Source organism: Salarias fasciatus, chromosome 10, assembly GCF_902148845.1.
Source record: "Salarias fasciatus chromosome 10, fSalaFa1.1, whole genome shotgun sequence".
NCBI classification, from domain to species: Eukaryota; Metazoa; Chordata; class Actinopteri; order Blenniiformes; family Blenniidae; genus Salarias; species Salarias fasciatus.
In genome coordinates, this window is record NC_043754.1 from 16,256,590 (window position 1) to 16,284,226 (window position 27,637).

General features: G+C 46.0%; 1 protein-coding gene across 1 annotated transcript; it reads left to right on the forward strand.

Annotated features, from left to right (window-relative positions):
- Window positions 1-2,347: 2,347 nt before the first annotated feature.
- pds5b (PDS5 cohesin associated factor B) lies at window positions 2,348-26,278 on the forward strand. Its single transcript, XM_030100732.1, has 35 exons — window positions 2,348-2,441; window positions 8,779-8,906; window positions 9,131-9,334; window positions 9,631-9,717; window positions 11,269-11,366; window positions 13,327-13,453; window positions 13,845-13,925; window positions 14,316-14,456; window positions 15,274-15,389; window positions 15,487-15,581; window positions 15,713-15,858; window positions 17,568-17,719; window positions 18,402-18,515; window positions 18,606-18,687; window positions 18,771-18,819; window positions 18,934-19,073; window positions 19,511-19,626; window positions 19,721-19,826; window positions 20,155-20,315; window positions 20,429-20,552; window positions 21,882-22,040; window positions 22,243-22,311; window positions 22,448-22,584; window positions 22,737-22,860; window positions 22,937-23,141; window positions 23,227-23,341; window positions 23,452-23,584; window positions 23,665-23,784; window positions 23,881-23,943; window positions 24,027-24,172; window positions 24,264-24,336; window positions 24,770-25,191; window positions 25,278-25,358; window positions 25,440-25,536; window positions 25,629-26,278. Exons 2-35 carry the CDS (start codon window positions 8,799-8,801, stop codon window positions 25,659-25,661), a joined length of 4,224 nt encoding a protein of 1,407 aa, XP_029956592.1. The 5' UTR covers window positions 2,348-2,441; window positions 8,779-8,798; the 3' UTR covers window positions 25,662-26,278.
- The last annotated feature ends 1,359 nt before the right edge of the window (window positions 26,279-27,637 follow it).

Below are 27,637 nucleotides of genomic sequence, written 5' to 3' on the forward strand. Positions count from 1 at the left end.
CCTCAGGAAATCACAGGGTTTCTCCTCTTTCAGAATGTTTTGACATTTTACCTGTGAATTTTTAAAACGGGGGAATATTTTAATGTTTTCAGCAACTCCAACACAGTAAAGAATAAAAGAAAAAAGGCTATGAAGCAATTTTTTTTATAACTAAACAAAAATCAATTTCAGTCTTAATTAATAATACTGCATTGATTTAAATTCTCCAGTTTTTGTTCTTAGAAAAATTTATTTATTTATTTATTTATTTATTTTAGGCTTGATCATAAATCCCTGCACCCATATTTCATTGAAATAGCGTGAAGCTATCTTGAGATTACATGTCGTCATAATTTCCATAACAATCATTTATTCCAGATAATCTGATTTCATCTCGCCATTTGTGAGCAAATAAAGATATGTTTTATTCACTATAATCGAGCGAGTCTCTTGTGTTGACAGTGGAAACCTGAAATATTATATTGGAGCTCCCCCTATAGCTCATGCTTGCCAGGGACCCATCAAAATAAGACAAAGCAAACAGCAGATTTATGAGTATATTTTTAAATAATCTCATAAATCGATATTTGCGGTAATTTAGAATTCTGATTTTTTCATTTAAAAAAAAAATTACCCAGGAAAATAAATAAAAGCGAGAGATAAAGTTAAATAGGGACACATGTAACAAACGTTCAAGGTATGGTTGGTTTTGAAAACACTTGAAAGGGGAGCTTTATGTGGAACTAAAGCATTGCGTCGCTGCTTCAATAATTTTGTATTTTATAGAAACCTTTAAAAATATGAATACTGCTATAAAGCTGGAAAGCGGCTGAATGGGTTGTAAATGTGGTTTATAGCAGAGGGGAGATGAATGAGATCCTGATGAGAACATGAGGTTTATTGTGACTTTCTCATTTTCACACAAAACCCCCTTTTAAATCACGGGTTCATGGTGCATTCAATGTTATCGGAACAATGAATTTTAAAATGTAGAGCAGATTATTATTGCCTTGCACAAAGGCAACAATCCAGATATGACTTAATGAGGCATTTTGTATGGGGTGACAGTCTCTACAAGCTCTAGCTTTTTCTTTTTTTCAGTTTGTTTCATCAAACCATTACACTTCCAACAATGAATGAAGCACTTTTTCCACGTTTGTTTGAATCTGGAATTACAAGCAAACAGAAATCGGACAAATATCAGTTTATAATCATGAATGCCAATTCAGGCATGTGTGCAATAAGAATAGCATTGCATGTGTGGCTCACCGCAGAAAGTGGTCAACAAAACACTGCAAGTTATTGGACTCCCTCCATCGCCACTTGTGAAGCCTGCAGGACTAGAACACATATTTTCCATCAGTTTCACTGTCTGTTTACAAGACACCACAGAGCCATGAAATGCTCAACTTCCTGACTGAGCAACAACTTTCACGCTTTATAGCCTTTGTTTCTCCTTCATCTGGCACTGACGTGCAACATTATGCAACACCGATTTTGTATTTACGTGCATGTCTTTATTCAATGTTTATTTCATTTGCTACACAATGAAAATGAAACTCTGTTCTTGAACAAGAGTCAGCAAACGTTGGCACATTCACAGCTCTCATTTGTGGCTCCTGGACTGATCAGCTGGCCCTGCATTGATTATCTTGTTTTTCATTGTGTTTTCTCTTTCTTCATTATCCCTCAACAGTGATGGCAGATGGCTGCCACCTCTTAGCGTGTCTCTGCCAGAGGCTTATTAGTAGAAATAATTGACTTTTTGCTTGCTCCGCTGCATGTTTTCTATCCATGTTCTCCACTTTTTATGAGTGTGTGGCAGTGCACTGCATGGTGGTGCAGTGGTTAGTGGTTTTATCCCACAGTGAGAAGTTTGGATTCATATACCAGCTGGGCTTTTCTGTGTGGAGTTTGCATGTTCTCCAGGTGTGTGTATGGATTTTCTCTCAATCCAAAATCGTGCATATGTGTCCCTGTATATAGTGACCCTGAATTGCACATAAGGGTGAATGTGAGTGTGTGTGGTTGTCTGTCTGTCTGTCTGTTTGCCCTATGACAGGCTGGTGACCCTGGCCTTGCCAATAGTAATCAAGGATCCATTATGAATGGATGTATTTGAATATAAATAAATGATAATAAAGGCTTTGAATTTATAATTCACTTGTTTTATTTTGAATTAGTGCTTCAAAAAATTTGATAACTGTTTTGTGGGTCTCAAATGTGTTTTGATGTATATTTCTGTCCACAGACATGACTTCTTGTGGCGAGTAGCGTGCTTTCCTAGCGGCCCCTGAACGCCCCGCGTGTCCCGCGCCCCGCGTCCCATAGGTGGCGCTGCGCCCCCACTCCTGGTTTGGACCCATGGGCACTCAATCTATACATATTGGCGCCATTTTGGAGCTAGGAGGGGGAAGAGAGCTGCAGAGGAGGACACGATTTATCACAATTCACCGTAACAGGTAAGAAAATGCACGAACGGGCTCATGGCTTCGACTGGAAAGCGGTGATTTATTTTTTTGTTCTTCCTCTCGCGCGTCGCCGCGTGGAAGCGGGTTTGATCCGGACTGCGTCCGCGGAGGGAGCCCCGGATCCAGCTCGTGAAAGGCGGAGTGCAGCCCGCCTCGCTCGCCTGTGTTCTCGGCAGCCTTGTCCGACTCGCGGCGCTGGGTCACCCGCTCCTGCGGGGGTTAAAAACACGGCTAGCTTGTGAAATTGCTCGGTCCGGGCCGCGTGCTGGAACTGCGGCGCGCCCGCGGCGACTCGAGCCGGCTGCGAGCAGCGGGGTTCCGGTATTGATTGTGGGATAACGGTAGTTAGCCGGGGTGTTTTGTTCACTTACGGTCTTGTCCGCCCTCTGTCACTGAGATTGCTGCTGCTAGCGTTAGCCCGGGAATGCTAATCACAGCTAGCTGTGAATGCTAGCAGCCGCTAGCCGGCTAGGTGGCTCGATTAGCCGCGCTCAGCAGAACAGCAACAAGGCAATCTGCACCTCAGTCTACTCGCGACAATAATCCATCTTCATAAAGCATTTATTCTCCTCATACCGTGACATTGTGATAGAAATTAACTCGATTAAACGAAACCCCGCGCAATCTAATTCGGGATTATTTTAGCTTCTATCCAAGGCGCATTGTGTTTGTTGTTTTGTGTATAACACACTTATTTTTTATTTTTTTTATCATTGTGCATTTGATGGCTGAACGATTGATAACTTTTTTTAAAAGTCACGCGTGCCATGCATATATTTTTATGATCAGGACTTTTTTATGGCTGTAAGTTGTACTTCCCATTGTTAATATTTGATAAACCCATCATGAGCCTGATGTGAGTGGAGGTGTAGCTGCTGCAGAAGCGACAATCTGGAGGGATTATGGTCAGATCAGATTTGGGATGATTAGTGAATGTTGTGTTGGTGAGTTTGGGCACACACCCCCCTGTGTGCTGCAGTGCATTTCCTTTGACAGCTTCTCAGCCTGTGGCTCTGCTGGATGGTGCCATCCTCCACACTGCGGACTGCTCTCATGCATTTCACTTCATAATCACGAAGTGCGCATTGAGTCCGATCAAAACAAAACCTTTTTGTTTGGGTGTTCTGCTCATGTAACTCATAATGGAGCACAACCCTTATAAAAAAATGTACAACTGCAGTGGATTGTGTTGGGTTTGATGACATTGGAGCTAAACTTTGGCTGCAGTTGATTTGAGCATGGTTGATTGATATCGTGTAATACATAAGTGATGCACCTCATTGTTTTTGGTGATCTGATTCAGGATGTTGAGATTATCAAGACAAGAAAAGACAACTCCATAATACATAGTACCTAAAACACAAGGGTAATCTTTTATTGGGCAAATAGCCATGTATATGATGGAAATTTGAAATCTTAAATAGGTTATTGGTAAATCTTTATTATCATTTATTCACTTCCCTGTGATAATATCTTCAATGTTACGTAGCATTTTATCAAATTCAGCAATTTTGTCAAATTGTCATGTCATGTTGTCACTTTCCAATGATTTGATCATGTAAAAATAGCATTTATTGGTGTTTATTTTTCTGACTTCAGTGTTATAAAAAGTAATGAAATAGCCTTAAACTGCACCTCAGTGGGAAAGCTCTCAATTTCTTTATATTTTAGATGCACTTTGCTGTTGAAGTTAATTCACAAATGAATAATTGGACATAAAAATACACTTCCAAGCCTGCCAGTGGGCTTCGTCTCTGTCATTTGCTGATATGTGGACAGAAATGTTTCCGTCGACTTGTTCTCCTTTGGAGGAATTCATAGTGTTTGTTCTTTTCGTAACTGGATGCTGGTAAAGTGAAGCTTCCTAATGTGCAGGTTTCTCTTGCAGTATTGCTGTGCTGGTGGTTTACCACAACTTCTGAACTGATTTCAACCTTTCTCCTCTGCATCACCTCTGATTCAAATGGATCCTTTACACAAAATGTTGATTCCATGTGTTCCTGGGGGGGTAGATCTGGACTCTCTGTTGATCCAGGGTCCCCCCTCGCTCCGTGCCTGCCCGTATGGAGGTCGTCGGGTTCACCCTCACAGCCAGCTGGTGTCCGCTCTTCGCTCTGTTTGCTGATGTTTCCCCGTCTCCCCGCCGATATGCTCACGGGGTTAAATCCGAGCGTGTCGCCGGCAAGGTTCAGCTTAGGCTGGAAGAAGCCCTCCCGAGCCTTCACATGTCTGCTGGCAGCGGCGTTTAAAGGGCTAAAGTGGGCCGAGCTGGAGCAGCGGGCAGATAGGAAAGCCTCTGTGGGGGAATAAATGTGTTTGACGGTGATAAAGCAGTAATGAGTGGAGAGTATCCCGCGCTCGGGAGGTGGAGTGCGAGGGTGAAGCTCGCCTCTTTGTGATTATTTACTGCTCCTTCTTCATGTGAAACGTTTCCCCCGGCTGATGGTACCCGCACAGACGCCCCAGGTTGAGGAATAATCTGCTCTGATTGGCTGCCAGAGCTCCCTGCGTTTCGATGTGGTGGAACAAGAGAGGGATGGACAGAAATTTGGCAGCAGCTGTGGGGTGGAAAAGAAGGTCAGAATCAAGCAATTTGGCAGCCTGCCAGCGTTCTGTGTGTGTGTGTGTGTGTGTGTGTGTGTGTGTGTGTGTGTGTGTGTGTGTGTGTGTGTGTGTGTGTGTGTGTGTGTGTGTGTGTGTGTGTGTGTGTGTGTGTGTGTGTGTGTGTGTGTGTGTGTGTGTGTGTTTTTTTTTTGCTGCGCTTGTTGTACAAAAGCTCGGCTGCAGCTACAGAAAAATTATTTGGTTGTGATTCATAACTGGGTTGTGCAGCCCGGCCTCTAAATAAAGCCCAGTGGGCAGACCTACTGACCCACACTGCTTCACAACAATCCATCTTTCTCCTCCGATACAAAAATGTCAACATAAATTGAAGTGGCAGCGCAGAAGTTACCCAAGCACTGCTTTATAGTGTTCAGACTCCCCTCACCTTGCAAACAGTACAAGGTGTAGTTTTCTATGTTCATTTATAAGACATTTTAGTGAATCCCCCCCCCCCCAAAACAGCTGATAAAACTCCGATCTGCTTGTTCTGGATCAGGATTTTAAACAACACTCACGTTATCTCCATTACGTGGAAGTCATCGCTGCCATCTGCCGCTTTATGGAAGAATCCATTTTTACATTGTTATGTTGCAGTTATGATGCACGACCAAACAGTAAAAGGCACGTTCAGTCGGAGAGCTCGGTTTGTAAGCAAGCGCAGCTGTTGGGTTCACATTACTGATGCTGCAGTGTGTAGTCACAATGTTTTGTTCTGGTGTTTAGTTCACTAATGTGAAACAGAGAAACTCTCAGAAAAGTGTCGATTTTTGCACAGCATTTATAACAAAGGTGTCAAACACATTTTACTTCAGAGGTCCACTAAAAGTAGTTCCATAACGTTTAAATTCAAAGTTTAAAGCGATACTTCAACATTTTGGCAAATTGGCCCATTTAGCGCAATTCCTTAGTAATTTCGAACAGCATACTTACTGTTTTTGTGAGGGCGAGCTGTTGTTTATTCAGAGGTGAGTCGGGGAAGGTTTTCGGGACGGACACAATGGAAGTGGATGGTATTTTTGTTCCCCCTCGTCAAACTCATCAAATACACAATCCAACAACCCCAAAACGCTTTGGTGGACACGTTATAATCCACACATTCACTACGCTGTGAAACACCAACAAATAATATTGTAGCGTTACGACACTGAAGCAAATACTGGGAACTACTTTTTCTGTTGAAATCACTACGCCCAGACGCCATGTTTAGTAAGTAGTTCCGTCTTAGCAATCTTTGCATGAACAACTCAATCTCGTAATTTTGCGTTAATATTTCACAGCGTAGTGAATGTGCAGATTATAACGTGTCCACCAAAGCGTTTTGGGGTTGTTGGATTGTGTATTTGATGAGTTTGACGAGGGGGAACAAATATACCATCCACTTCCATTGTGTCCGTCCCGAAAACCTTCCCCGACTCACCTCTGAATAAACAACAGCTCGCCCTGACAAAAAAAAGTAAGTATGCTGTTCGAAATGACTAAGGAATTGCGCAAAATGGGCCAATTTGCCAAAATGTTAAAGTATCGCTTTAAAGGTTTTGTTTGCTAAAGTTTTTTTTGGTCTAAAATGAAGTGAAATGTTGATAAATGTTGCCAGCTTTCGTGTCAGCATCAATAAAATTGCTAGTCAATTGCTTCTTTGGAATTTTTACGATTTGCTTGGTCACTTGCTGCACTGGACCGGAGCCTCATGCAGGCCTGGTTTGGCCCATGAACCTTAAGTTTGGCACCCCTGATTGAAGTAATTGTGTGTTCAGAGGCCAATGAAGCTTTCAGTCCTGATCTTGAACCACCCGAATGGATTTTAAATCAGGCTGAAGTGAGACTCTACACCAAACATATTATCGCATTATCAACACGGTTGTATTTATTGGAAATTGTATCTTTATTTATAACCAGTTCGGGTCCTGGTACAGAGTGTATCCAGGATTCTTCACTTTTCAACATGCTGAAGGACACTAAAATAATTGGAGACCCTGATCCACAGGTTTCACGCTTTGTGAGAGAGGCTTAAAATAAGTTGGGAAATCTCCAGTTTATTCCAAGCATCAGCGAAATTTGCAATGTTTTATTTTACAGTTTTACATCCTCTCTAGGGTTTTATTTTTTTCCACACGTTGCATAATCCGGATTGCCACACGGCAGCATCGAGCACCGTACTGACATTTATTTATTCAAAGTGCAATATTCTGCTAAGTGCGGGGCTTTCTGATGGCGCTTTGACTAACCGTGTGTAAATACCCAGAAGTTTGAAGCCCGCTGTGGGGAAACTCCTGTGGTTTGTGTCAGTTACAGTCGATGGCAGTTTATTAAATGAAACTCTCTGTCAGGACTCGATACGTCAGATTATTCGTCTCATTTCCGTGCAGGTTGAGATTAGAGGTTACGTGATATTTTGACTTTCTGAACTTGCTGCCAAGTCAAAGTGTTGATTCTAACAGTGAGATTAATCTCGCACTTATTTTCTTAAACTTATCTCCTTATCTTTGTGGTGATATTTGTCTATAGATTACAATTTTATTAGTTACTTAAAAAAAAATAAACCAATACAATACCTGTTCTCCACTGCGATTGCTCCCTCGCAATGTAAAATCTGTTATCGGAGTTCTATAATTATACAGACATAAAAACTGTTTGACGGGATTATAATTTATGATGCCAATAAGAAAGGACGACACTTGTCGTCCTAATCTCCAAACGCTGACGTTCAAACACACCCGCTCCAGGCGACGCGAGGATGCTCGCACACCATTGTTTAATTGGGCTTTTAAAAAAAAAAAATGGTGCTGGAGGGCTTTAGTCTCACCTCTCCTGCTCAAGAACACACACCACCCCGTACAGAACATGCTAACCAGCCAGCGCTCAACTTCAGGCTCAGCCAGTTCATCTAGATTTCATTTTGGTTGATGGCGAGAGCAATGATCAGAATATATTCTTACACGTGGCGTTTATTGTAAAACATCGCATCCTCTTCAGCAGAGGGATGAATTCACTCTCGTATTGAGTGCTGTGGATGGTTTAACTGTGAAATCGTCAGAATCTAGTGAGGTATTGCTCTCCCAGCTCATCACGCAGACGCTTGTATATTTATAAACTCGTGAGTCAAGCTGCAGTTTGCCTCCTAAACGGGGGCGAAGGTAGGATGTAGGAGGGAGAATGAAGTCACGGTCCAGGGTGGACACATTTCTGCTCTTTTAGCGTCATTAATGGACCTAAAGCAACGGCGAAAAGGGCCTGCTCAGCAGCCGCCGCCTGATCTGGACATGAACTGTTCACCACTTTAAAAAGCCGACGCGCATTTGGCGTCATGTGAAAACCTTAAGCACAAATTGCGCGTCATCTTGGAAATCTCGGTAATGAAACGTGGAGTGGAGCGGTTGCGGCGGCTCCCAGTGAAAAGTCAGCCGATTCCCCTTCAGTGCCGCAATTTCGCTGTGGATTCAGCTTTTTGAAAGCCATTACCGTGCTGTGAATGCCTCGCTGAATATTTCAGAGGTTTGCTCTGTGGCAGACAACCGTGGAAGCTTTCAAGTATGAAAAAAAGATTTTCTGCGGCTTTCAGAAAGTTAACAATGTTCTTTTCTGGGGCTGAGACTGAGCAGGTTTTTAAGGCTTCAGGTGTGGAGTTTCTTTCTCTGCTCTCTGTCATATCTGCCTTGTTGCTGTCTTCGGGTTTAATATCTTGAACCATTATTCACTCTCTGTCTCGCTCTCTCTCCCTCCACAGGCAGTGAAGAGCTAAAGAGGATGGCTCACTCTAAAGCTCGAGCCGCAGACGGGAAGGTGACCTACCCCCCGGGGGTCAAGGAGATCTCTGACAAGATCTCCAAAGAAGAGATGGTCCGCAGGCTCAAGGTCAGCTCTGCTGCAGCCGCGTCGCCTGTTTTCCTCAAGAAAACAAGATCTGGTCTGAAATAGATGATAAAAAGTCAAAATGTGGCACTTTGTTTAATGCGTTTCATAGTAAATGTATTTATTTTATTTGTACTGCCGTGTAGATGAAGCACAGACTGTATTTTTCCTCTCTGACGAACTTGACGGACATGCTGTAACGAGCCGAACCGATCTCCGCCCTGCAGATGGTGGTGAAGACCTTCATGGACATGGACCAGGACTCGGAGGAAGAGAAGGAGCTCTACCTGAACCTGGCGCTCCACCTGGCCTCGGACTTCTTCCTCAAACACCCGGACAAAGACGTCCGCCTGCTGGTGGCCTGCTGCCTGGCAGACATCTTCAGGATATACGCCCCCGAGGCGCCCTACACCTCCCCCGACAAACTGAAGGTGGGACCAGGAGCGAGATCCCTGCGCTCCGTCACAGTGACTGTTTTAATCCCCGAACAGCTCCGCCGCGCCGACTGCGGAGCATTCACTTAAATAAACCTCATAAATTCGGTGTTTCCTTTGCCAAGTGCGCTTGAACTTTAGACTGGAAACTGTACTCACACCTGAATGAAGTCCCAGAGGCAGGAAGACGTTTCCCTGTGTTTGAAGTCTCATTACTCATTTTGCAGTCTGTCTCTGTGGGTTTTTTTTTTTTTTTACAGATTCATACTTGTATATTTGTTTCTTGTTTCCAGGACATCTTCATGTTCATCACACGGCAGCTCAAAGGACTGGAGGACACTAAAAGTGCGCAGTTCAACAGATACTTCTACCTGCTGGAGGTGTGTGTTTTTCACTTCAAACTGCCACAAATCTTCACTTAAAATACCAAAAATGACGCCTTTGACATGGATTTCCTCATTAGTTTTTGTGAAAGTTGCCATAATAGTGCGTATTTTTTGCAAAGTCTTCCTAGTTTTGACAGCTATGTAGCGACGTTGTTTTAAATGTTCATCAAACCGTATTTATCAGTTTCGGCGTCTTCACTTTACCGACCCACTTTCAGCACATCTGAGTGCGGCGTTTGGCCTGTGCTTGCTGTTCCTGCACTTTTTTTCCTTTGAACGATTCTGTTTTATTTGAAGAGTTTCTTAACAGAAGCGAGGATTACCGCTGTTGTCTTGTGAATATTCAGCTTTGAAACGCGCCTGACCTCTCCTCTCCTCTCCTCACACGTTTATTAATTCACGAGCGCACGCTGATGTAACCGCGTCGCGTCCGATCGGCGACGAAGACGAAGTGGCGACGGTCGGCGCTCATAAGAAACTTGTTTACATCTGCAGCGATCCGGCACTTTTTCATCTCCGGGCTCCAGCGGACGCCGAACTGTGTTTAGAAATCGATTCAAAGTGAATAATTAGGTAGTCGTTGCCGTATTTTTAGAAAGCCTCTCTAAGCATTCCCCTCTGTTATTCATCAGCGGCTCGGTTTGTGTGTTCCAATTTGCTTTTCAAAGTGCTTTTGATTAATTTATGCCAGTTTTACCGAAAGAAGCTATTTCCCCATGAAATGATGGAGGGGAGGATGAAATCTTATTGGAAAGACGCTTCTTTTGTCTGCCAGTTTGTTTTGATTGAGATTGTGACGTGTAAATAGAGTAGCGTCGTTCTGCAGATTTCAGTAGCGCACTCCGGCGTCCTGCTAAAGCCCAAAACCAGCTTGAACATTCAGAAAGAGCTTCCAGATAAATGTTCTACAATTGCAACAAATGGCGGAGTCATGATCACATTGGTCAACACACCTTTTTACTCTCCTTTATCTGTGACTCGCGGGTAACCATTAATAACAGGTTTCCCCTGTTTGCCCTGAACGTCACTTAAATGTTCTTGATACAGTCTTGGTGAAAAGTTTTGTTCTTAATATTTAGTTTTTGGGCATATATATATTTAAGAAACCCAATTAACCTGAGCGCAGTAGTTCAAAATATATCAGAATATTAAAAAAAGAGAGAGAGAGAGAATATTGGCACTGAGTGTTTCACTGTTGAACAAAGTTTGAAGCAGTTTGATTGTAGAGCCCGTGAGAAATGACCTCTTTCTGGGCGATTTTTCTCACTTCAGCATCATTGAGCACCAGAAGACGTCACGTTTTCAATAAATGAATTAGAAAGACGTGAACGCGGTTGTTGGCGTCCAGGCACCGACACAAACAGATGGCGTGAAGCAGGAACTAGGACGCTGCCATTGATAATGAATGACCAGGTTTACCTGTGCTGTATGTAGATGGCTCAGCTGTAATGTGATCAGAGCTCGAAGGTTGTTTTTTTCTTTTTAATTCAACTGTTTTCTCCTTACCTCTTGCATTTTCTGACTTTATGCCTTCGCTCTGTTCAGAACATCGCCTGGGTGAAGTCCTACAATATTTGTTTTGAGCTGGAGGACAGCAACGAGATATTCACCCAGCTCTACAGAACGCTCTTCCAGGTTATCAAGTGAGTCTTCTTCTTTTCATTAAAATGCTCGTCCTCGCTCCACTGTGCTCCCAGGTCTTGCATCTCCACGTTTCCTCCTCATCTGGTATGGAGCTGCAGCAGTCCTGAGCGACAGAGCTGTCTCCGTCTGTCTTTACTGCTACGTCGGGAAACGGCACAGTAGCAGTCTGGGTCGCTGCTTTTTTTTTTCTCTTTTTTTTTAATTCTCGCTCTCTGATTGCCCTCTCTCACTTTTTCACTACAACCCTCTCCTCTCAATTTCACTCAGCTGAACACAACCTTGAGGGCTGAATTCTGCAGCACAGAACTTGGCTCCTATCCACTGGGTGTGTGTGTGTGTGTGTGTGTGTGTGTGTGTGTGTGTGTGTGTGTGTGTGTGTGTGTGTGTGTGTGTGTGTGTGTGTGTGTGTGTGTGTGTGTGGTGTGTGTGTGTGTGTGTGTGTGTGTGTGTGTGTGTGTGTGTGTGTGTGTGTGTGTGTGTGTGTGTGTGTGTGTGTGTGTGTGTGTGTGTGTGTGTGTGTGTGTGTGTGTGTGTGTGTGTGTGTGTGTGTGTCAGGATTGTGCCAAGACGGTGTTTTGTTTTTTTTTTTTTTTATTTCATGGAGAGAATCTAAAGGACTGAGTTTGTGGAGGTGTAGGTGAAGGCAGCTGTAATGTTTGTGTGTGGGTGAGCTGTGTTTTTATTTTTTTTTTGTGCATCTAAGTGACTGTTTGATGTGAATGGGAGGCAGCGAGCCCGGTGATGCCTGAGATACAAATCTAAGCAATAAGCTTTCCCTGCTGCCGTAATGCAGATCGTTACGGAGCGATGCACCCACCTCCTGTGCCATCCATGCATCGAAATATAAACACTTCTGTGATCCAGTCAACGTCTGCATTAAGGCTTTTTTTTTTTTGCCCGAGATGATTTTTACAAACTGAATAAGCTGCAAAGTATTTCATGTTCTTTCTAAATCAGTTGGAGTATTTATATCGTCACCGTTCCGTCTGTCTGATTGAGATCAGATTGTCCCGTTTACATGAGGACTGATCCGTTTGATTTGTGGATTGATGTTTTCATTTAGTGATATGAGCTCGTATGGATGGTGATAGAATGTAAAGCAACTGACACTAATACCATTACTGATTCTGCTCGTTCTTCATAAATTCACTTATTAATTAAAGCTCAATGTTTGAGTGAATGAAAAGCATTTTATTATGCTAATTACCACGCAATACACTTGAATTTTATATTATATTGTGCACAAGTAATATCATCTGATTTTTAATTGCAATTTGAATTAAAGAGCAGTTAATTCTTCGCCATGTTCAGCAGCAAGAGCAGCTGTGATTCTCCATTAGAAACATTTTTCGTCCTGCAGTCGGACTAGTACATATTCGGCCTATATGCTTGAATAAGAAGACCGATCCATTTTTCACTTTCAGCTGTACAGAAAACATAATATGAAAATGTAACTCTGATAAACTGCTGTTCATAGCTCCACCTTAACACTCATATGTTTTCAGATCATGGCAGTTCTTTCTTTATAGGATACAACATTGGTTTCATATATAATTTAAGTCTATCTCTGTTCATTAAAAAAAAAAAAAAAAAAAACGTCACATTTTCAGTGCAGACTTGTTTTTCATCATCCTGCCAGTCGTTAAACATGAATCGGAACAAGAGGAAACTGATCGTCTGTGTGGAATCGCAACGTCTCCCGCAGCGACGCGGCGTCGTCACGTAAACATGCATTATATCAGTCGGAAAGATTGCGATTTGGCATTAATATGAACTCTGATCTCACTGTGAACGGGTTACATCACCTCCTCCAATCTGATCAAAATCACAAGTGTTCACTTGATGTAATCTTAATCAGATTACTCATGGCCCATGTTGCTGCTGCTGCTGCTGAATTTTACCCCGTTATGTTGTCTGTGTAGTTATTTCTCTCCCCCCCTCTGTGCCTCGTTTCTCCAGCAATGGACACAATCAGAAGGTGCACATGCACATGGTGGACCTGATGAGCTCCATCATCTGCGAGGGAGACACCGTGTCGCAGGAGCTGCTGGACACCGTTCTAGTCAACCTGGTGCCGGCGCACAAGGTTTGTACAGCACACCGGTCCGTTCACAGAATGGACGGCACCAGAGGAGTGTGTGTGTGTGTTCACGGTTTAATGAGGAGAACGAGTTTCCTAATGAAATGTTAACCCACAAGGTCAAGCATGCAGGGGGGAGAACAATAGAGGCTGCATAGTGAAGGGACAACTTGAACTGAGTGGGGATTTTCAGGAGGGTGAAATCCATATCTTGTAATTCAGTGAGACCCCTGCAGGCGACACGGGGGAATGCAAGTGAAAGGTTGGTGCACAAAGTGTGCGAACATCTGCGTCTGCTGCAGATCTCCTCCAGGGTAAAGAACAAGAAGTGATGAACAACACCCTTATTCTTTTCACAGTCTGTTTTTGAACGAAGCCTGTCGTCTTTCTCTTTCAGAATCTGAACAAACAGGCGTACGACCTGGCCAAAGCTCTGCTGAAGAGGACCGCTCAGGCCATCGAGCCTTACATCACCAACGTGAGGCCCAGTCTTTGATCCCACTGGAATCGACGTTTGCCTCCACACCTGAATGTGGCCTTTTGCGTTTATGGCCTGTTGTGTAATCGGTCCTGTAGTAACGTTTTATAGACTGAAGCAGACTCGGGCATTTAATATTATTACTGTAATGAGGTTTTGTGTGGGTCCAGGTTAGAAGACGCTTTGAATGAAAATAATAAATCCCTCCCAGCTCTACTAAAGTAACCCTATGTCTGACCTTTGACCGTAGAAAAGTAGTTAAATAGAAGTATTTTATAAAGACTGCACATTTAAAATGTTTTTTTTTTTCTTCTGGGAAAAGAAAAGGTAAAAATGTAGCTGTGCAGAAATGGATCCGTGACCTTTCTCCTTCTCCGCCTTCGTCTACAGTTTTTCAACCAGGTGCTGATGTTGGGAAAGACGTCAGTCAGCGATCTGTCCGAACACGTTTTTGATCTCATCCTGGAGCTTTACAACATCGACAGCCACCTGCTGCTCTCCGTGCTGCCGCAGCTGGAGTTCAAGCTCAAGGTATCTCAAAGCGGCCTCGCTTTTATTTCGGAACATCCGTCGACCTCTGTGTGTTTTTCGGATGCGATGTTTCCTGAATGCAACCAAACGAGCTGCCGGGCGTCTCACGGTCGTTAGCGCTGTGGCTTTGCGCCGCTCTCTTTTACTGCATTTCATGATGACTTTGTTTTTTTTTCTTTAATTTATTGCGTTGTCGGTATCAGCTGTAGTTCAGGATGCAGCTGCAGTGTTAACAGCGATACGATACATTTCCTACATGCACCAAAACGTGAATTGTCTGACCCATTACGCGCGTTTTTCCCCTCTCTCTGCAGGTTTGTTGATTCATATTAGAGAGATAAAGCAGCGAGCCAGTCAGCATAATGTTGCCTCTGCGGTGTCTCATAAAGGCATCCCGCTGATGGATAACGCTCATTAACTGTTCGGGGGGAGTGTAGATCACTGCTGTCTCTTCAAAATAATAGCTGCGATAAAATCTCCCCGCCACGGACTCCACACACACACACACACACGCGCGCTCTTTCTCTCTGACTCGCTCGTTCTCCATCTCACACTTTCATCCTTGTTTCTTTTCTAACCCTGCTGCTTTTCTCCTTTCATCCTCGCGCCCTCCGTCTTCTTCCCTCGTCTCCCTTTGTCCCTCGCTTCCCGTCTCCTCGGTCCAAGGCCAGATTAATCGCAAGAGAAGCTGCTCCCATTGAAGGCGGCGACGTTTCGGTGTCGTTCGTGTAAATGACTCGGCTCCTCCGCCGGTCGGACGCAGCCGGTTTCTCGGCGCATCATTCCTCCCGCCTTCTTCTCTCCTTCCCCTCTGCAGAGTAACGATAATGACGAGAGGCTGCAGGTGGTGAAGCTCCTGGCGAAGATGTTCGGAGCCAAGGACTCGGAGCTGGCTGCGCAGAACAAACCGCTCTGGCAGTGCTACCTGGGCAGGTGGGTGTTCGTACCGGAGCCCCGGATTCTGCACGGCGGGACGCTCCCATGGGGTTAAAGCACTACTTTTCTGACTATTTTTCCTTTTTGCATGCAGGTTTAATGACATCCACGTGCCTATTAGACTGGAGTGTGTCAAGTTTGCCAGTCACTGTCTCATGAACCACCCAGACCTGGCCAAAGACCTCACAGGTACGCAGGAAAACACTGTGTGTGTGTGTGTGTCGTCGTAAATACACCAGCATGTCAGGATGATTTGCCGTCTGCCCATCCTCTCACACTCACACCCCGCACATTGACTCCTCTCGTCTTTTCTTTCCCAGAGTACTTGAGGGTCAGGTCACATGACCCCGAGGAGGCCATTCGCCATGATGTCATTGTCTCCATTGTAACCGCTGCCAAGAAAGACTTGTCTCTAGTCAATGATGCGTTGCTGAACTTCGTGAAGGAGAGGACTCTGGACAAGAGAGTAAGTGGACGGATGGGATGCATGTCAGCCGGTTAATGCATAATGTGTGTGTGGGGGGGGCGCCGCTCTGAGACTTTCTGGCTTCTCCCTGTATGAATAGAGGTCGTACTTCAGTACGTTTTGCATTTTACACACTGAGAATAATGCTGATGTCTTTAATGTCTGCCCTCTGTGGGCTTAATTACACAGATCACCTCCCTCTTCATGTCTGAAGATTCTCAGTCATCTGTATCTAATTTTGTCATGAAGGGAAGCAGGCGCGCAAGCACGCACACACACACACACACACACACACACGGTTGCCTCCGTGACAAAATTGGATACACCTGTTTTAATTTTAGACTGCGGGTAATGTAGCCGCGCTGAGGCCACACTTTGAAAGCATTAAAGCTCCGCTGAGGAGCTGCATCGTTATAATTATTATTATTCCTGTTATAACTGATGTATGATATTTATAATAACGAAGAACTTCAATTTATTTGCAGCTTTGTTTGTATATCTTCCTTGACTGTTGTTATATTGCCGTTTATGTACCTTCACAATTTTCCCAAAACGCTCGTTTCCGGTCTGGACCAGTCGCTGCCGGTTTTAAGCTACACTTCTTGACAAATTAAGGCCCGGTCTGTTTTTCACCAGAGTTCTCCACGGCCGTGCACAAAGCTCATTATAAAGTTGGACGGCGGTAAACAGAAACCTAAATGAAGGCTGCAGCCATCATGTTTAATCATTTGGAGGGTCGACTGCCAATAAGTTGATATGGAGCTCGCTCGCTCTGAGCCCAATGAATAATACATGAATTGATGTTGTTTGACGGTGTTGTGACTTTATTACCAGAAGCCCAAGATGCCTGCTGCTCCAAATAGTTACTCAACAGTGTTTCCTGTCTTTGCTAAGCAGAAGTTTTGTGCAAATAGATATGAAAGTTCTGCTCAGGTTGAATGTCGCTCCGAGCAGGTTTAAAATTTACAAACTGATACAGAAGCAGAATACAAAAAAACTTATTGCAATCATTGTAATTCCAGTGCAGTAACACAACCGAGTAACTAAACCTAATGAATGTGCAGTCAAATCATGTCAAATAGAGAATGATGGTCTTCCTAAAAATTAGGTAATAAAGTTATTTAAAAGTTGAGGAAATCGAAATTAACTTTATCCATACATGCCAAAAATGAACAAAATACTGTTCTAGTTATGAAATTTCAGTGAAAGCTTCAGAGCAGCTGGTTATTACTTGCAGTTTGAATTCACAGGCCGTTGTTATATTACCTATTTTAGTTTTGGGATAGCAGCCCGTTTAACTTTCCCTAAAATTCAGATGAATAAACTCGTCTCAGAAATGTGAAAAGTCCGTCGTTTTGTCCGTTTGCGCGGCCAAGAGGTGAGAGAGGCCAGCTTGAGTTCGGAGGTCCACGGATGAAAAAAGCCATGTTTCTTTTTCAGTTTGCTTTCAACTAAAGTGTTTCTTTTTCAAATATGTAATAGTGATAAACCTTCAGTTGAATGGAAAGGGGAGAAATCCCGTTACGAAATATAGTTTTGGCTTATTAAATAAACAAGTGTTATTTGCAATCTAATACAGTCAAAATATAATGAAGGAAAAATGGCCATTTTTTAATTTTTTTGAGATATGTCTGTTTCTGGATTTCTTTTATTCTCAATATTTCTTTTTCTTTCAAACTGTTTTTTTTTCCCTTCCTCTCTTTTGTCAGTGGCGTGTGCGTAAGGAGGCTATGATGGGCCTGGCATCGATCTACAGGAAGTACTCGCTGCAGGGCGAAGGCGGGAGGGAGGCCTCCAAACAGATTTCCTGGATCAAAGACAAGCTGCTTCATATCTACTACCAGAACAGCATCGACGACAGGTCGGAGCGCATGCCCGTTGTCTCAAAAGCAAAACGCCACTGCCAGTAATGGAACCGAGACTCGGGCTCTTCATTTTGTCAGACCGATTTGCGTTGCTCCGTCGGACGAGCAGCTGAACGCAGATTGATCTCACCCGTCTCCCTCAAAATCAGGTTTTATTTTTGAGTCCGCCTCCAAAGTGCGGAGACGTTTCTCCAGAGTGATGGAGGAGCAGATGCCGGCTTGATTGCCTGCAGTAGCCTCAGGCCGCCGGAATGTAGAGCAGTTTGAGGAGGAAGGTGTACGCGGGGCTTATTGTTGCTGTTGGCTGATCAGCCAGACGGCGCAGTGCAGCGCCGCGTCGCTCAGAGCCCCGAAATGTGGCGTGTTATTGTTTCCGAAAAACATCGACTGTCATGAGGGGAAAAAAAATTCAAAATAACGAAGAACTGAATGACGTGGGTGTGTTTACTCCTCAAACTACCCTGCTGCTGTAAAATCTGTATTGAAGCACACGGGGTGCGAACTACATCCGATTTATCGCCCATTCTTGCTCCACTCTTCATCTTTCCCCTACCAAGCCGCTGTAATTTCCGATCCTCGGTTCTGACTGTATTTAATTGAGCGATAAGGAATTTTGAGAGCGCGCTCTCGCATTAATGAAAAGCAAAGTCATTGGGAGTGTTTGCTCTGTGCATACAGGTTGCTGGTGGAGCGCGTTTTCGCTCAGTACATGGTTCCTCACAACCTGGAGACCGCCGAGAGAATGAAGTGTCTTTACTACCTGTACGCCACCCTGGACACCAACGCTGTCAAGTAAGTGTTTTTGTAACAGGAAGTGTGAGCTTATCTCTTTCTCTTTATGGCGCCGAGATCGTCTCTAATCACGCCGCGTCCGTCTCACAGGGCTTTAAATGAGATGTGGAAGTGCCAGAATCTGTTGAGACACCACGTGAAAGATCTGCTGGACCTGGTGAAAAAACCCAAGGTAGACATGAAAGCTTCCAGCGGAGGGATTAAAGAAATCCAGTTTTAATCCCACATATTTCAACTCTTCTGTTTTTCTTGCAGTCCGAAGCGTCAAACAAGGCTGTATTTGCCAAAGTCATGGTGATCACAAGTAAGACCCTCACTTAAAGAAGCAGTCTGTAGAATTTAGTAGAAGTAAATAGAATCAGTATATCTACTCCACAGGGTTGCTGTAACGGATGATTTCTATTCTGCCTTCCTCCAGGGAACCTGCCAGACCCGGGAAAGGCTCAGGATTTCGTGAAGAAGCTGTCTCAGGTCCTGGACGACGACGAGCGGATCAGAGATCAGCTGGAAACGCTGGTCAGCCCCTCCTGCTCCTGCAAGCAGGCCGAGGTCTGCGTGGTGAGTGTCCGAGGCGAGACGCCGATCTTGATGTGACGCATTCAAGTCGCCGTAACGCGCGGCACAGGACTGTGGTCGGTTCCCCTGAAACCCCCGGTCCTTCACACCGGCGGCACGGAGAGCTGCGTCTGTCGGTCTTGATCCTGCCTGACAGGCTGAAAGCCTTCAGTGAAATGGATCGAAGCGCCAAAACACTTTTTGAAGCAAAGGTCTGACAGGCGGCTCATGCTGTGGACTTAATTGATTTTTGTGTATTGATTTATTGGCGGGGCCACCGAGCCGGTGTGGAAAGAGAAAGACGAGAGTGGAGCTGACAAAAACGGCGAAATGTGGAAATTTAACAGACTCCAGAGCGCTTTGTTATCGGTGTTGACAATTCCGTGCGGCTCGCCCGTTTAGTTTCCTGTTACTCACGTCGATCTTTTTCATCTTCTCAGCGAGACATCACTAAGAAGCTGGGCAGCCCCAAACAGCCCAGCAACCCGTTCCTGGAGATGGTGAAGTTCCTGCTGGAGCGGATCGCGCCGGTGCACATCGACACCGAGTCCATCAGGTCCGCCCGCTCAAAACACAAGCTCGACGTCTCGAACGCAGATCCTCCCGACTCTGCAGGAAGTAACCCTTCTTTCTGCTCTGATCTCAATCAGTGCTTTGATAAAGCAGGTGAACAAATCTATAGACGGAACGGCTGACGACGAGGAGGAGGGCGTTCCCACTGAAGAGGCCATCAGAGCCGGGCTGGAGCTGCTCAAGGTGAAGAAAAGAAATTAGTAGGAAATTACAAATTAAAGCCTCTGGGCGCCGATGTAATCAGTTGATTAAATGCGTTGTTTTCGCTGTGTTCTTGCGGAGTGGGTTTTAATATTTGGAGGCGGATAATAGTGCGTCTCCCGCTGTTTTAGTCTGTAAGCTGCTGTTATCGCAGCGACACAAACGCTTCTATAAATACGACCGAAAGGTCCCGCAACTCTTTAACTAATGTTGTGCGTCAGTGATTATTTTCAGCTTTGTGTGATTGGTTTGTTTGTTTTGTTTTTTTTTGTCGCCCCCCTCTCTCCCTCTCTCTCTCCACCCCTCGCAGGTGCTGTCGTTCACACACCCGGTGTCGTTCCACTCCGCAGAGACGTTCGAGTCCCTGCTGGGCTGCCTGAAGATGGACGATGAGAAGGTGGCCGAGGCAGCGCTGCAGATCTTCAAGAACACGGGCAGCAAGATGGAGGAGAGTTTCCCACACATCAAATCGTGAGTCCCGCCTGGTGACGGGATTAGTTTCCTCACGTGAGTCACTGTTTTTACTGCTTTCTGCTGTTTGTTCATGATTTTCTCCTCGTTCTTTCTTCTTTTTCTGTCTCCAGCGTTTTACTGCCGGTCCTGCAGGCCAAAGCGAAGCGAGGCCCTCCTCGCCAGGCCAAGTACGCCATCCACTGCATCAACGCCATGTTCAGCAACAGGGACACACACTTCGCCCAGATCTTCGAGGTCAGTCGGTCCATCTGTTGATCACGTTTGATTAAAAACATAGAAGGGCTTCATCACGTTTAACCTCCTCACTTCTCACTTCATCAACATCAGGTGCTTCCTTTAAATCATATGCAGACGTGGACAAAAGTGTTGGTGCCCTTCGTTTAAGGAAAGAAAAATTCACAGTGGTAGCAGGAGGAAAATTGATGACAAATCAAAGAGATGGATAATACAAATGGTAACAAAAGAGCCCAGAAAAACTTCTAAAGAGAATAAAGGCGATCATCAGTGTCAGATCACACTATCCATTGTCGTTTGAACCGAAGTGGACTTCATGGGAGACGACCAAGGAACAAATCATAAAAAAGCCAGACTGGAATTTGCCAAACTACATGTTGATAAGCCACAAAGCTTCTGGGAGAGTGTCCTGTGGACAAATGAGACAAAAATGGAAGTTTTTGCCAAGGCACATCAGCTCTATGTTCACAGAAGGAAAAATGAAGCATATCAAGAAAAGAACACCTTCCCTTGGATCTGTGTCTTGAATCTGTGCAGGGCACAATGAAATCTCAAGACTATCAAGGGATTCTAGAGAGAAATGTGCTGCCAGTGTCAGAAAGCGTGATCTCAGTCGCAGGTCATGGGTCTTGCAACAGGACAATGACCCAAAACACCCAAGAATGGCTCAGAGGAAAACATTGGACTATTATCAAGTGGCCTTCTATGAGCCCTGACCTCAATCCTGTCCAACATCTTTGGAAGGAGCTGAAACATACCGTCTGGAGAAGGCACCCTTCCGTCCTGAGGCAACTGGAGCAGTTTGCTCATGAGGAGTGGCAGAAATGCCTGCTGGAAGATGCAGAAGTCTCACTGACAGTTACAGGAATCATTTGATTGCAGCGATTGCCTCAAAAGGTTGTGCAACTAAATATTAAGTGTGCCATTATTTTTGTCCAGGCCAGTTTCATGAGTTTATTTTTTAAAATAATTCTGTTGAAGCCTGGTTAAAAAGCAATGTCTGACTTTCATTGGTTAAATTTCATAGAATTTTTATTATTTATTGCTATTTTTGTCAGATTCAAGTTGTTTCTCTGACCACTGTAAATTTTTCTTTCATTAAATGAAGGGTGCCAACAATTTTGTCCATGTCTGTAAATGAGACTCTGTAGCCGAACTCCAGAATCTCAAATTAGAACCCAAACAGTCATGTGTAGAGAATTTAAGAAGTCGTTTCCACACGTCGGATGCAGCTGTTGTGATTTTGTGCCACAGTTAGTTTGTCTCATTTGGGATAAAAGCATTGAAATATTGTTTTTTGTTTTTTTGTTTGTTTGTTCATTCTTCCAGCCGCTCCACAAAGGCCTGGACCCTGCTAACCTGGAGCAGCTCATCACTCCCCTGACCACCCTGGGTCACCTCGCCCAGCTGGCCCCGGAACAGTTCGCAGCGCCGCTCAAATCTCTAGTCGCCAACTTCATCGTCAAGGACCTGCTCATGAATGACAGGGTGCGAATGTGTAACGCGAAGGGAGCAGGGACTGTGAGAGTACAACATGTGAAGCAAAGCATTGAAACTTGTTTATAATTCTACACTCGAATCCAAAGCTCATCAGTTCAATAACTTTGCTAAAATTATAGCAAGTGAGAACTTGCTGGATTTCCTAAAAGACTTTTTGTTTCACTCATTAAATTGTTCATTTTATTCTCAGATTCCTGGCAAGAAGACGACTAAACTCTGGGTTCCTGATGATGAGGTGTCGCCGGAAACTCAAGCCAAGGTGGTATTATTATTATTATTATTATTATTATTATTATTATTATTATTATTATTTCTCCTACTATTTCTGAAATGCGGTGTGTTCCTCAACGTTCCTGCCCACATTTAAACAGTGTCTGACTTTCTCCCGGGTTCAGATCCAGGGAATCAAGCTGATGGTGAGGTGGTTGTTGGGAGTGAAGAACAACCAGAGCAAGTCGGGGAACTCCACCCTGAGGATGCTGACGGCGATCCTCCACAGCGACGGCGACCTGACGGAGCAGGGCAGGATGGGGTGAGCTTCAGACACACCTGAGCGGCTTCGTGAGGAGTCTTGCCATTTTCACTGACGCGCTAAATTTTAATGGGTCTCCTGGACCCTCGGGGGGGGCGCCCAGCCTCGATCGCGGTAATTAATGAAGCTCCCGTTTTGCGGCTGTCTTCCAGGAAACCAGACATGTCGAGGCTGCGGTTGGCGGCGGCGTGCGCTCTGTTGAAACTGGCCCAGGAGCCCTGCTACCACGAAATCATCACATTGGAGCAATATCAGCTGTGCGCTCTGGTCATCAATGTAAGACCTACGTTTTGGTTTAGATTTCCTGTTCTGCTGGGATTTTTCTCTCACGCTGCCTTCCCCTCCGCCGCAGGACGAGTGCTACCAGGTGCGGCAGTGCTTCTCCCAGAAGCTCCACCGGGGCCTGTGCCGCCTGCGCCTGCCCCTGGAATACATGGCGGTGTTCGCCCTGTGCGCCAAGGACCCCGTGAAGGAGAGGAGGGCTCACGCTCGCCAGTGTCTGGCGAAGAACGTCAACATCCGCAGGGAGTACCTCAAACAGCACGCGGCCATCAGCGGTAAGGAGCCCGACGGTGAAACCCGGCTCCGTGCCGTGACCCCGGTAGATACCGACACTTTTGGTGATGTTCCCCCCCCCCCCAGACAAGCTCTTCTCCCTGCTGCCGGAGTACGTGGTGCCGTACGCCATCCACCTCCTGGCTCACGACCCGGACTACGTGAAGGTGCAGGACATCGAGCAGCTTAAAGAAATTAAAGAGTGAGTGGAGGGAGGGGAAAAAGCGTCCGCACGGCTCCGTCGGTCCCAGGAACGCAGAGAGAAAGTTCTGGATCCGCGTTGAAGCTTGACACCCGTTCTGTCGTCGTCAGGGCTCTGTGGTTCGTCCTGGAGATCATCATGGCCAAGAACGAGAACAACAGCCACGCCTTCATCAGGAAGATGGTGGAAAACATCAAGCAGACGAAGGACGCCCAGGCGCCCAGCGACTCCAAAACCAACGAGGTGCCGGGCCGGCGCACGTCCGCACGCAGGCGGCGACGCCTCGGAGCCGCCTGTCCTTCATTTGCGTGTTTCTCCCGCAGAAACTCTACACGGTGTGCGACGTAGCCATGAACATCATCATGTCGAAGAGCACCACCTACAGCCTGGAGTCCCCGAAAGACCCCGTCGTCCCGTCGCGCTTCTTCACCAAACCAGACAAGGTGAGTCGTCGTCGCTGCCGCCGCCGCCGTCCAGCATCCAGCGTCCGGAATCCCCCCTGAAGTCGTCCTCTGACAGCCGATCGCCGTCTCTTTCAGAATTTCAGCAACACGAAAAATTACCTCCCTGCAGAAATGAAGGTTTTCTTCACGCCGGGAAAGGTGAGGTCCGCCTCGCTCCACAGGAAACGCCGCTCCAGGCCGGTGAAATGTGACACTAACCCCGCCGCTCCGTCCTCCTCCAGCCCAAATCGGCCAACGTGCTGGGCGCCGTCAACAAGCCGCTGTCCACGGCGGGCAAGCAGCTGCAGAGTAAAGCGTCCCGAATGGAGACGGCCAGTAACGACGACCCGTCCTCCAACCCCGGCTCCCCGCAGCGCAGCAAGACCAGGTACCGACGGGTCAAAGGTCACCTCCCAGTCAGTGAATCCCTCCAGCTCGTGTTTAAAAAAAAAAAAAAAAATGTATTTACCGTTTTTCAGGCACGATAGCACAGAAATGGATCACAGCGAGAACGAGGACATCAGCTTCAAGATGGCAGACAGCGTCGAAAAGGTAACAAATCTTTGTCTCCTTTACTCCTGACAGCGAAGTGAAAATAAACACCGAACATCGAAAAAAACTAACAACTTGATTGTTTAGATCACTCCCCCCCCCGTCTCCTCTGAAGGTTCTCGGTACAGATAATCTGGAACAATCCCTGAAATGACACGCTCGCCGCAAACAAGTAGAGAAGCGGCGTTGCCGCGATCCGGTCGAGTGCCGGCCGCAATAAATATCGGAGTCTCCATGTTTGGTTTCCACTGTGCAAACAGCCGCTGGATTTAAGTCAAGAAACGGCGTGCGAGCTCAAGCTGTGTAAACGGCAATAAATAACAGCTTCCAAAATGGCCGCATAGAGAAGTGTGTGTGTGGAGAAAAAACTGAATGGATGTTTTTTTGTTTGCTTTTTTTTCTGGAGTTTATAATCTGGTGTTTCTGATCGCAGGAGATTGAAAAGCCGCGCGGCCGCAAGCGGGGCGTGGCGTCCACCGACGACCAGGAGAGCAAGCCCAAGCGCGGCCGCAAGAAGGCGGCGGCCAACACGACGGCGGCGGCCGAGCCGGACGACCAGTGGGACGAGGACACCCGGCCGGAGGACGAGCAGAACAGTCCTCCCAAGAAAGGCCGCCGAGGCCGGCCGCCCAAGTCCGCCGCCGCCGCCAGCCAGGAGACCCCCGCCAAGGGCAGGAGGGGGCGCAAGAGGGCGGCGCCCCCGCCGGAGGACGACGAGGACGAGGAGGAGGAGGAAGAGGAGAGGGCCGAGGAGGAAGCGGAGGACGAGGACGAGGAGGACGACAGGAGCAGCGAGAACATGGAGGTGAAGCCCAAAGGAGGACGGCAAGCCAGGACGCCGCGGCGGTCGCAGGGGTGAGCGAGAGAGAGAGAGAGAGTAAAGGAGGACCAGGATTTCTGTCGGCGAGAATCAGGATGAGAGTTTCTGCTTTGCTCCGCAGCTCGGAGGCGGCGGAGTCGACGCCACAGAAGAGGAGAGGTCGTCCGCCGAAGTCAGCCCAGCCAGCAGCCAAGAAGCCAGCGTAATGACCGGCAGATCCGTTTGTAACCACCCGAGAGAAGCAGAGCCTGTGTCATCGTGTGTGTGTGTGTTTCCGTTCCAGGCGTGGCGGCCGGTCGAAAGCAGCCGCCGCTAAAGACGACTCTGAGGACGAGGACGAAGAGGAGGAGGAGGAGCAGGAGGACGAGCCCACACCCAAGGTACAGAATCCCACAGCCGCCCGAACCGACTGTGAATGAACCGAAGCGTTGCTTTCCTCTTTGAATCGTTTCTTTTTTTTTTCCCCTCTCAGGGTCGCAAGAAGGCCGGAGGGCGAAGAAGATGAGCTAAAAAAAAAAAAAAAAAAAAGGAGGATTTAAAAAAAAGACGCACGTCTCCTCTGACGTTACGGAGGAATGACGCAGGAAAGAAAATATGGACATTGAACTTTTTAAATTTTTTCATATGCCGACGCTCCTACTGTTACATGAATTTCCACACATGCATTGACCACGTGCGCACTCCTCCGTCAGTACATCCTCCACTGTGGGCCGTTGCTTTGTGTTGCATTGTGATGATGTTTGCCACATTAAGTAGAAAGGATTTTAACAGAAAAACAAATGAGAAAGGAAAAAAAAAAACAAACAACAAAAACCAACCAGTTCCTCTTGTAAATAGTCTCTTCTGTCTGTTCCATGTTCTGTTGTTGTGTTTGATGGGGGGAAGCTGTAAAGCCTCGACCCGTTGATATTATTAAAGTGCTCCCATAAAGCAATATTGCTGATCCGATCTCCCTCTGTGTCCTACTTTTAAAAAGAACCGAAAGAGATTAATCGCGACTTTTTGTGACGTTGTTGTTTTACGTTAAAGAAACCATGTTTTATGTTTACAGTCCTGTATATTTTTATTTCCTCTTTTGTTTTTTTTTTTACCATGTATTGGAAAAAAAAAAAAAAAAAAAAACACGATGTCAGAAACCTGTTCAAATGTAGAGTTGCTGCAGGAAGTGATTGTAGTTCATGTTTCTTCATCTTTGGGTTTGTAGAAGGGAGCGGTGTCGGTCACGGCGACGCCGACGTGGCTCCACACCCGCCACTCACATCCTCCGTTGTATCAATATAATTCTCTATAAAACCTGAAATACTCGATTCCTCTTTATTTTTGCTCCGAAACTCGGGGATTTCTTGGCTTCGAATGTTGAAAAAGCTAAATTATACCTTACTAACTGACAGTCTGGTCAGTGTTTGTGCTGCCAGGCATCAATAGATGGACTACTTCCTGTTGTGTGTGTGACTCTGGCTGTGCCCTACACCGTTCATGCATACATTCACTTGAGTTCTGAACTTTCCAGCGCCGCTCAGCTGGATGGAAAAAACTTCTGCACCGTGTTCTGGGTCGTGGTTGTGAACCGTGACCAGACCCTGATCACACGCTGTTCAGACGCCAGTTAACGCATATTCCCGTACATTACAGGAACAGCCACCGGGAGTTCTTCAAGTCAAAGTTATTCAGTGATAAACTCTGAGCTAAGTGAGCTGATCCCTTTAAAAAAGAAAAAAAATTGTTTTCATGGAAAGCAGCCACAGATTTTCAACTGGATGAAGGTCTGGACTCGGACCTGTCCATTCCCACACAGATATGTTTGGATATATTATGTTTCACTCCGCTGTAGGTCTGGTTGTGTGTGTGTGTGTGTGTATGTCCTTGTCCCTCCTGGAGAAAAGCATCCCTACAGCATGATGCTGCCACCACCATACTCCTCAGTGTGGATGGTGTGTTCAGGGTGATGTGCAGTGCTGGTTTTTCACCATATGCAACAATTTGCATTTAGTCAGAAGAGTTCAGTTTTGGTCTGATCTGCTTCTCTGATCTACTGAAACACACACACACACACACACACACACACACACACACACACACACAGATCAACAGATACTCTTCCTCTGGTACTCATACAGATGCTGCCATATCAGGATGACCAGCAATGAGTTTCCTGGCAACCAGGCTGGAGGCAGGAAGATAAGGAGGCAGTGTGATTAGGTTTTAAGCAGGATGAACCGAGGCTGCTGTTCGCATGTCTCCTCTTCACCCCCCCACCCCACCTCACCCCCCCCCCACCCCCCCCCACCCCCCCCCCCCCCCCACCCCCCCCCCCCCCCCCTTTTCTGCCTGCACCTGATTCTGCATGAACTTAATCCAAAGAGTAATGATCATGAGGTGCGTGTGTGTGTGTGCTGAGTGACATTTAAACAGAGTTATGACATTATCTGACGGCTGAGGATGGATGATAATGGTGCTGGTACCAAAATCAGATTAGGCCTT